General features: G+C 40.4%; 1 protein-coding gene across 3 annotated transcripts; it reads left to right on the plus strand.

Annotated features, from left to right (window-relative positions):
• Positions 1 to 691: 691 nt before the first annotated feature.
• gdpd3a (glycerophosphodiester phosphodiesterase domain containing 3a) lies at positions 692 to 10244 on the plus strand. Of its 3 annotated transcripts, none has more exons than XM_076883065.1 (11): positions 692 to 795; positions 1908 to 2015; positions 2579 to 2621; positions 2827 to 2962; positions 4833 to 4878; positions 5692 to 5810; positions 6169 to 6258; positions 6486 to 6619; positions 7186 to 7245; positions 7460 to 7511; positions 9748 to 10244. In XM_076883065.1, exons 1-11 carry the CDS (start codon positions 780 to 782, stop codon positions 9874 to 9876), a joined length of 933 nt encoding a protein of 310 aa, XP_076739180.1. In that variant the 5' UTR covers positions 692 to 779; the 3' UTR covers positions 9877 to 10244. The 3 variants fall into 3 exon arrangements, with proteins under 3 accessions (XP_076739180.1, XP_076739179.1, XP_004560714.1); XM_076883064.1 differs by lacking the exon at positions 692 to 795 and adding an exon at positions 1171 to 1351; XM_004560657.5 differs by lacking the exon at positions 692 to 795 and having other exon boundaries at positions 1533 to 2015.
• Positions 10245 to 10684: the final 440 nt, after the last annotated feature.

Raw genomic sequence — 10684 nt, forward strand, 5'->3', positions numbered from 1 at the left:
CTTGTGGAACTCCATAATCAAGACTTTTCTTGTGCCATTTCTTGTGGATTTTTATGTGATGAATCCAAGTACACTGCTAATCAGAGTATAGCATCATGTCAGTAGAACCTGTGGGAGATTGATCTGGACATTTAAGTAGCAGAGGGGGGTTGTTAATTGGTTTCGGCTGCTTTGGTGTTAATGAAATTATCAGCAGGTGCAGCAGAGGGGCAACAATGAGACACCCTCTTAAATAGGCACTGTTTTATAGGTAGAGGCCACTGACATTTTTCCCCTCATCTGTTCTGCTTGTTGTTGTTTTTCACTAGTTTTGTTTTTTCATTTGACTTGGGTCACTACAGGTAGCATGAGGCGATACCTGGACCCTACCATGGCATGGGATGGGGATTGCATATCAAAACGTACCATTGCTAGAAGGTTAGAATGTCTCCTAGCAAGAGAACGGAGGAGATCCCAGGAGACAGACAGTTACTCTGAGAGCTGGACAGGGCTGTAGAAGGTCCTTAACCAATCAGGAGTGAATAAAATTTTGGCAAAATGGACTAGCCTGCCACATCTATTTTTTTTTTTTTTTTTTTTTTTTTTTTTTTCCCCCCCCCACTTTGATTTTGGGAGTATCTTTGAATGGAGCTCTGTGTTTTCATTTCCATGTCGATATCAACATATTTTCCCCATTGAGATCTGATGTGTTTTCAAAGTGTTCCTTTAATGTTTTTGAGCAGTGTAAAAGGAGCTGTAACACTGATCTGCCTTTGAGCTTTCACATCCTCCTTCATATCATGTCTCAGCATGACTGTAAGTTTAATATGCACATATGTATGTCTCTATATATCTCTACCACGTGTGACAGCAGGAAAACAGAAAAGTGGCAAACAGTGGGGTGTGATCTGTCTTCTGTGCGATTTGCACGTCAAAACGAGACACCTGTAAATGTAGGAAAATGCTGGAAGCTCTGATTTGCCCTGCAGTGAATGGATTTCTCTGTTCTCATGAAAACCAGGCTTGTTGTAACACATCACTGCAGGCTCGGCCCGTCACACAATTGTTTGTCACATTCCAGCTTTGCCATTCAAGTTGAACAATATGCTGCTGCTTATCCTGCTGACTTTGGACTGTACGTGGCATGTTGTGGTGAGCACTGCTTGCAGATAGATGGTTTTCATATTTCTGGCCTGGTCAAAGCAAAGTTTACCTACTCTACATTCCACATCCCCTTTGTCAAATACAAGATAAGAAACTTGCCACGCTGCCTGCGATGCATTTGTTTCCTAAGTTATCAGCTTGTGTTTAAGCCCAGCAGCACATTACATCTGGAAAAAGCAATAGATGGCTAATTGCACTCATCTGGCAGGTAATTTGTAGTCATATGCTGTTTTAGGATATTCTGTATTATATTAGCAATACTCCAGCTGTGTAGCAGAATAAAAGTAATCATTAGAAAGGTGTTGCAAGACAGAGGTACAGGTATGATATAAACCTGAACAAAAGCATAAAAACAGCATTACCACTGGAAGGGGAGAGGCCAGAGCGAGAGCCCTGTGGGGTTGTGAGCTGGTGCTTCATTAACTGACTTTTACAGCTCTGAGGGTTCAGCTGTACCTGCTAAGAGTAAGACTGAAATTCAGGGGTGGGACTTTTTTCTCTGTCGTACCAGTCTGTCTGGATTTTTTTCTTATCTTCCCACAACAAGCTGCTGGTTCTTCAGAAAAGTTTTTGGGTCTGGCCACTTGTGATTGGAGGGAGAAATCGAGTTGTCATTTTGAGATTGTCTTGCTGAGCAAGTTTTTTTTCTTTTGCTGGTGCTTCTGGTCAACCTGAACTGTGAGATCTTGCAGAGACTCTCTCAGGGACTCGCTGAATGTGCATGCAGGAAAGGATGATCAACTTTTTATATTTTTTCCTCCCAGTGTTGGGAGGATACACCCTCACCTCGGTTTACCTGCTAAAGAACCCACAGATTCTCCACAGGAAGAAACGCCCTGCTTTCTACTGCAAAAAGATCGCACACAGAGGAGGTAAGGATCTGCAGTCAATGTGTGGGACTCAAAGAACATGATGTGTGGAAGTGCTCACCGGACTGGGCTTGGCATGCAGTCTCTGTGCCCTGAGGTCTGAGTTTTAATCTGCCTCAAGTCCATCTGTAAAGCAGCTGCATGTCAGTCAGTAATTTAACTGGAGAGAAGCCCAAAACACTGATGCTATTGAATGTTATAGAATGCTTTTGCTTCACTTTCCAACATTTTAAATGCTAATTTCTTTCAGCAGCTGCAGATTTTAGTCCTGTGGGTTAAAGCCTTATGTATGAAGCTTTCCCATGGGGTGCCCCTGATTTTTCTTACTGCTTTAAAGATGAAGTCTTTGAACAAAAGGCCTGTTTTTTATATCTAAATCTTATTTTACTGTGCAGATACTTTTTTCTGTTCTACCACAAAGCTCAAGCTGAAAAGTTAATGTGCAATTCTAACTGATGATGTGATTTGCTGTAATGTTTAGTAGGACCAGTTTAGCAGCTCTCTATCTGAGACATTTTGAGTACTTCGTATTTTCTGACTACTGGCATAATTTCTATGAATTTTAGGATCTGGAGAGAGGATAGAGAGCACCATGGAGGCATTCACACAGTAAGTACCACACTGCCCTCTTTGAAGTGCTGTGAAAGAAGAATGCATCAATTTTTACATGATGGCAGACTTTTTAGACACCACACCCCCGACCCTCCCCATTCCCAAAAAAGGTGTATTGCTAAAAATGTGAAAGTGACGCACACACCCCTGACAAACGGTGGAGTCATCATTTTAATTATTCGTATCTTTTCTCTGTTGTCAGTGCGGCAGAGCAGGGCACTGAGATGCTGGAGATGGATTGTCATTTGACACATGATGGCTTTGTGGTGGTATCACATGATGAGAATTTGCTGAGGCAGACTGGCCATGATGTCACAATCTCCTCGCTCAATCTGCAGGTAAGAAGCCGGATCCTGCTGGACTGGGGCAAAGGTCACAAGGCCGTACTGAGACAAGAAGTGGTAATCTTTCAGAGACACCTGCTCTGTTTCTGTTTCATAGATGAGCTTTGTTACATTCATTGTTACACATGAGACTATGTGAGTTTTATCTTGAGCACTACGTCTCAAATATACAATTTTTTGTGGCACAGATTCAACAAGGTGCTGGATACAGTACTCAGGGATTTTAGTTCATGTTGACATGATGACATGAGACAGTTACTGCAGATTTGTTGCCTGTATATAAATGAACCTCCTGTTCCACCACATCCCAAATGTGCTCGATTGGATTGGGATCTAGCGAGGCCATTTGAGTACAGGGAACTCAATTTTTGTTTTCTAGATGTTTGAGCTTTGTGACATGGTGTGCTATCCTGCTGGAATCAGTTATGAAAAGATAGGTACACAGTTCATAAAGGGATGGACATGTCAGCAACAATACATGGGTAAGATATTTTCTTGGCCCCAAAGTGTGCTAAGAAAATGTCTGACACTTGCACAAGATGGGATCATGTTATTTACACCATAATTCTGATCCTAACATTCAAATGGCACAGAAAAACATCAAGATTCACACCAGACAACATTTTTTCCAGTCTTCTATTGTCCAATTTTATTGAACTTGTGCAATATTAGTCTCAGTTTCCTTTTCTTAGCTAACAGAAGTGGTACTTGATGTGGTCTTCTACTGCTAAAGACCACCTGCTTCAAGTTTTGACATGTTTAGAAATGCTGTTCTTCATAATTTGGTTGTTACACGGGGATATTTCACTTATTGTTGCCTCATCTTGAAGCAGCTATGCTATTCTCCTCTGATTTCTGACATTAACAAGGTACTTTTACCTACTTAAATCCCCCGCACCCTGATGCTCAGTTTGAACTTCAACAGGATGTCTTGGCCATGTCCGCATACCTAAATGTAATTGCTGCCATGTGATTGGCCGATTAGATATTTGCATTTATGGGAAGCTGAACAAGTGTGAGTGTATAATACTCTAGAGCAGCGGTCTCCAACCTTTTTTGCGCCACGGACCGGTTTATGCCCGACAATATTTTCACGGACCGGCCTTTAAGGTGTCGCGGATAATAAAACAAAATAAAACTAACGGTACCGAAAAAAGATTTATTCATAACACACGTGAAAAGACCCAGGAAAACCGAGTTAACGATAAAAACGATAACAAAATAACGCTGAAAACCGATAAAAACCCTGAAAACCATACATTTCACATCTGAGCCTCAACTCTCGCGGCCCGGTACCAAACGACTCACGGACCGGTACCGGTCCGAGGCCCGGGGGTTGGGGACCGCTGCTCTAGAGTTCAATTTAGTTTTATTGTAAAATGCAGAATAACTGCTTAAAAGTCAGTTTTCACTTCCAAACAATCTGGTAGTTCCTTAAGCTCACATGAGACTGCCAGATTCGGTTGTAATGCTACTGTGAGCTACGGGGCTTTACATGTTATTGCATGTTTTTCCATCCAGATTTAACAGCACACTTATTTACTGTAGCAACATTACTTACAGAGCTGCATGGAGGCATCTTTTAATTCTTTTAAATTCACCATAATCTTCAAAAAGGGCACGCTGCTTGCATTACTCTTGAGGTTTCCTCGGAAACAAAGCTGTAATTTCTCAGTAAGAGTTTGTTCAAGCATCAGATTACCATCAAGTGAATGTTTGCATCCGGCTTTGTTGCATGTACCAACTCAGCTGGGACAACAATACTAAGAATATCCGATGGCGTACACAAATTCTTTTCACCTTAATCACATCATAGTAAATTCACCTTATATCTCTCTGTTCAACTCTGTTTTAAAACTTTTAGGATTTGCCTTTGTATAAGGAGAGACTGGAGGTAACATTTTATGAAGGTGAGTTCCTCCTGTTATATCTAATTGTTCATTTTTAATGAAAAGACATTTGAAGAAGAAATGCATCTATAACAATAATCATCATCATAATCATAAATCAAACACTGTATGTTGAAAAATGTATAGACAAAACAATCAAACAACTACTGTTTAAAAGTGACAGAATAAAAAAAAATGAGCTTCCCCAATTTCCTCCAGCAGGACATCAGTATTAATACTCTGGATCAGAGTTGGCTAGTGATACTGAATTCATATCCAAGAGAGGGGAGCAAAATTAGAGGGACTCTGAGGAGTAACCTTAAAGCCTGAATCATTAAATAATTGCCAGACTATGAAACTTCTAATTAAAAATAAAATTAATAAATATTACTTTGTATCATATGTGCTACATCCAGCAATTTTCTTACAATTTATTGTTTAATTCACTGTAAAAGTTATTGCCATAAGGAGAAATACAATTATCTGCAAAGAAATCATAGCTCACACTGTATTTGTTAATTACATAGCCAAATCATAAGCGATCGGTTAGAAACAGCAGGAGGCCAACAATGAAACCTTGTGGAACACCGTTTCTTAGCATCACTATAGCTGACTGCACAGATTATCAGAACACGTGTAGACACAGATGAAACTAATATAAAAGCAAACCTGAAACGCAGGTACTATATTAAAAGAGTGATAAAAGCAGCAGACAGATCCCAGATGAGTAAAGCAGTGTGGTGCACCACAGTCAACTGCCATAACAAGTTAATTTCTTTCTGATATGCTCATGCATCTAATGTGACTTTACTTTTCACCCCTCCTTTTCTTTAGGCCGTTACAGCACTGGCAAGGACAGGAAGTTTGCTCTGCTGGAGGATGTGTTCAAGAAGTTCCCTGAGATGCCGATCAGCATTGAGATCAAAGAGAACAACCACGAGCTCATTAAAAGGGTACACGTTAATCGCCCCGAAAAACCAACACCAAACTTCTACCACAATTTCCTGATATATGAAAAAGCTTCAGCTTTTCAGGATTGAATCAGGCCTCTTTGAGGTGGATACATTGTCTAAATTCCAGTCAAGGTGGACAAATTATGAGTGATTTTCTAACTACAAGGCTAGGGAGCTTTTCCTATGCAATTCTAAATATGTTGTCCACCTTATAAACAGTGTCCACAGTTTACTGCCCAAGTCTAGCACAGCAGCCTCTGTGATTGCTGTGTCTGCTGCACCACTTGCACTCTTACACCTTCGTGTCATCATGTCCTGAATGCTAATATTTGTTTCCCACTTGATTTTATGTTTTTAGGTGTCTGATCTGGTTAAACGCTACAACAGGGAGGGGATCACTGTGTGGGCTTCCGCAGACTCCACGATCATGAAGCAATGCTGGAAAATGGTACATTAACCAGCTGGAGGAGATGAGTTACCTGTATAGCATTAACACACTTTACTCATTATAACATTTTAATTGCATGCAGGAAATGCATGAAATGAAGCTATATGATGGCGTTACAGGGTTTCCTTAGCTTTTCAGTATGGTTTTCAGCATGATTCATAAACACCGCCTCTGTACCAGTGTTGTCACCCAGCATGTCTGTGTCTCTTTTCTCTCCTTCCACGTAGAACGGCTCCATGCCGTACAGTTTCACTATGAGCCGAGGCCTGCTGCTTCTGCTTCTCTTCTACACGGGGCTGCTGCCCTTTGTGCCAATAGGAGAGAGTTTGCTGCAGTTCTACCTAATGCGCATCTTCAACAGGTGTGACTGCAGGAGTGTGTTCAGTGCATGCTGAGTAAACTGTGTCCATTCATGTGCATGCACAGTCCTTTTTCTGTTAAGACGGTGACGCTTCATGTTCTTGCTATCTATGCTCACTGTGTCTGGACTGCCTAACTGAGCCCATTAACATTTTTCCTGGTTCAAAATGAGAATTTGAATGATGATGGTGAATAACAGCTAAGCATGACTGGTTTAAGTATGGTACAGGCTCTGGGTCTGTGTTGCCTTATTTGGGGGAAAAACCAGCAATTTTCCCTTTGGTTTTAAATTCTGACGTTTACTTTGGGGGGGGGGGGGGTTGTAGTTGTGAATGTTTATGTTCTGCTTGTTCAGCTGTGGTTCATACATTTCTGTTAAACACATTCAGATTTATGATTTACTTTTATTTATAAAACTCTGGGAGCACTGAAAGTTTCTCTGTGCAATGACAATTTAATCATGTAGTTGTAAGCCTTTTTCTGCGACCTCTTGGTTTTTATTCTCTCAGATACTTTTATTTCATAAAAGTGTAACTGTGTCTTACTCTGTCTCTGTGTGCGCTGAAGGACATTCATTCCCGATGAAGCTCTCCTGAGGAACAAGCTCGTTGTGTGTTTGATAGAAAAGTAAGAGAAGTATTAAAAAGGACTATGGTAGTTGTTCCTACTCACTTATTTATTGGTCTTGAAATCTAAATTATAAATGCCAAAAATCGACAAAACATTCAGTCCTCACTACACTGAAAGATTGTTTACACTGCTAGCTTAAATCTAGCATTTTAAGCACAGTGTGCAGTTTGTGTTTTATTTTAAATTTGCTTCTTTCATGCTGTCATTGCAGAATAACTATGAGGAAGAGTCTTTTTAGGCACCTCGCTGCCCGTGGAATTCAGGTACGAAATCACATTTCTAAGTGTTTACAGCACTGTGCTTGAAAGAAGAGTTAAAGAAATGCAAAGAAAGCCAGAACTGTGGAATATAAACATATCAGAGTAAAATAAAACGCTAAATACTGAGAGGCAAATATGAAAAATATCACAAATGTTTGTTTACCTTGTCAAAGGCTCTTTGTCTTATCAGAGTTTTGTTTGCTCATTCTCATTTAGATAGAAACAGTGCAGGGACCACAAGTGTGCTCAGAAACTTTCCTGGAACAGTTTTGCTTCACCTTTTACTTTGCTCTTGTGTCTTCCATGAAAAGATGAACGGGGAATCCCCAAAATATAATTCCTGTTAAAGTCAATGGATTTGATTTTTCTCCTACTAGTCACTGCATGGTCAGCTGCATGATGCTATTCAAACTCAACAGGTTATGATCTAACACAGAAAGCACTTCAGCATGACAAATAGTTGACCTCACACAACCACTATGAGTGTCCTGAATGCATCATCTCTATCCTGATGTGATGAGATCAACCCTGTTGTCAGGACATGACTCCACTCAATAGCTGGAGAAAGTAACACTCTTTAAGCTATGTGATATTTATATTTTGTCCTTGTTGTATTTCAACACTTTTTTAAATAATGCCAAAGTAGCAACCAGGAAATGTTTCTTTCTATATCATCTACATGTTGTTTTTTAGTGTTTTGGGGAGTATTTTAATCAGTGATTCAGTAACATGTCCACACGATTTACAGCTTATCAGTCCACTGAATGTCCTAATCAGTCCTACTGATATTCCCTCACTAGACTCTTTAGTAGGTAATTGGTGCCGACTACCAGGTTTGTGTCCTTTTGCCTTCAAAACTGCCTTAATTCTTCATGGCACAGATTCAACAAGGTGCTGAAAACATTCTCCAGATATTTTGGTCCATATTGACATGATGGCATCACACAGTTGCCGCAGATTTGTCAGCTGCACATCAGTAATGTGAATCACCTGTTCCACCACATCCCAAAGGTGCTCTGTTGGATTGAGATCTGTTAACCTTGGAGTCTATTTAAGTACAATGAACTCATTGTCGTGTTAAAGAAACCAGTTTAAGATGAGTTGAGCTTTGTGACTTGGTGTATTATCCTGCTGGAAAGAACTAGTGAACCAAAGGATGGGTACGCTGGTCATAAAGGGATGGACATGGTCAGCAACAATACTTGGGTAGACTGTGGTGTTTATCTGATGGTCAGTTGGTACTAAAATGCCTAAAGTGTGCCAAAAAATATCCCCCTCACCATGACCAAACCGTTGATACAAGGTGGGCTCATTTTCATGATGTTTATACCAAATTCATCATCTAAATCTTGCAAATCTTGCAGAATTCAATATTCATAAGACCAGGTAACGTCTTCTGTTGTCAAATTTTGGTGAGTCTGTGGGAACTGTAGCTTCAGTTTCCTGGTTGTAGCTGACATGAATGGCACCCAGTGTGGTCCTCTGCTTCTGTAGCCCATCTGCTTCAAGGTTCAACATTTTTTTATTTGTATTCACAAATGCTCCTCTGCATGCCTTGGTTTTAAGGAATGGTTGAGTTACAGTTACCTTCCTGTCAGCAAAGCAGCCTGGCCACTCTCCTCTGACCAGAGAACTACAGCTCACTGGGTATTTTCTTCCTTGGACCATCCTTTGTAAAGCCTGGATATGGTTCTGTGGGAAAATCCCAGTAGATCAGCAGTTTATTCTTTTTTTTTTTTTTTTAAGACTCATACCAGCCGTTTGGCACCAACAGCCACTTTCAAAGTCATTTCAATCACATTTCTTCCCCACTCTGAAGCTCGGTTTGAACTTCTGCAGGTCATTTTGACCACGTCTACAGGCAGCCATTCGACTGGCTGATTAGATATTTGTGTCCACGAGCAGCTGAACAGGTGTCCCTAACAAAATAGCCAGTGAGTCTCGGTGCTCACCTGTTAACCGGCTCGTTCGGCTAATAAGATTAGCTTTGCAACATGCTCCATGAAAATTTTTTCCCTTGTTTTCTCTGTTTCCTAGGATACATATTATTCTAATCAAGATGAATGTGACACTTTTGTTGCCATTGCATTGATTATCAATATCATTTTGTAATGGTTATTTATCTACACTGTAGCCTGAACAACTGTCCCATGGTGCTTCAGATTTTCTGCTGCCATACAAGGAAAAACAAAGCAGTGAAATGTCAGTTTTTAACTGAAGATAACTGTTGCAATTGCAGGTGCATTTATTTGTTTGCAACACAGAAGAAGACATAGAGGCGGCATTAGAAGTAGGAGCCACTGGAGTGATGAGTGACTATCCAACTCTTCTGTCCAGCTACTTCTGCAAAAACAGAAGTCAGGACTGAATCCAAGCACACCATCACATGATGGCAACAATGACACTGATAAAAACGGCTAATGCAACATTTGTTGAAGAATCTTTGGTCTACATAATAATCGCCATGCAGTGGGAACACAACTATCATTAATCTCTTCGGTGCTGACCTTTAATCGCTGCTGACGGAATGACTTGTTTGTCATGGGATCGTCTCTACAGCCTCCACCCACAAACAAACCACGGCATTGATTTGGTCTGCAGCACATCTAACGAGTGAATATTTAACTAGCTGGACTGTATATCTGATTAAATGTGACTTTATTTTGAATGTCTCTAATGTTACTTTCTGCCACCTTTAAGATAGGGCTTGAGAAATAAATGATTATGAATAAATCACTTGCATTTTGACTTTTATATTCTTTTGGGCCATTAGAAGATTACAAGGTAATTACTGGCAGTACAAACATGAATACAGTACAGTGTGTTACGGAGCAATCTAGGCAGCATAGTGCGAATCTCTTTGACCGATTTTCTTGACCTAAAAGAGACTGTAGAGAGTGTACACATGCTGTAAACCTCACCTGTGTCCTTGTTTTCCCAAGCAACTATGGTCAAAGTCCAGCCACCCGGCCGTGATAATAATCAACCAGTTTGTTGGTGAAACAAAGAGGGTATTTTTCTGTGTAGGTTGGCGACGATCAAGTTAATGGGATATACCTGGATTTATGCAAAAAAATAATAACAGTAGGCACCGAGAGCAAAGTAGCAATAAAATAAGATGTCTTGGTAGTATTGAGACACTTGAGACAATTTCCCATATTTTGACTGGTTCGGGA

This window comes from Maylandia zebra, linkage group LG4 (assembly GCF_041146795.1).
Source record: "Maylandia zebra isolate NMK-2024a linkage group LG4, Mzebra_GT3a, whole genome shotgun sequence".
Lineage (NCBI taxonomy): Eukaryota > Metazoa > Chordata > Actinopteri > Cichliformes > Cichlidae > Maylandia > Maylandia zebra.

Excerpts from the sequence above, each read along its gene's own strand:
- gdpd3a (XM_004560657.5), top strand. The coding sequence starts at position 1,859 with ATGTGCATGCAGGAAAGGATGATCAACTTTTTATATTTTTTCCTCCCA. Across the intron at positions 6,259-6,485 it reads TGAAGCAATGCTGGAAAATG|AACGGCTCCATGCCGTACAG; the intron begins GTACATTAACCA and ends CCTTCCACGTAG. Across the intron at positions 6,620-7,185 it reads CTAATGCGCATCTTCAACAG|GACATTCATTCCCGATGAAG; the intron begins GTGTGACTGCAG and ends TGTGCGCTGAAG.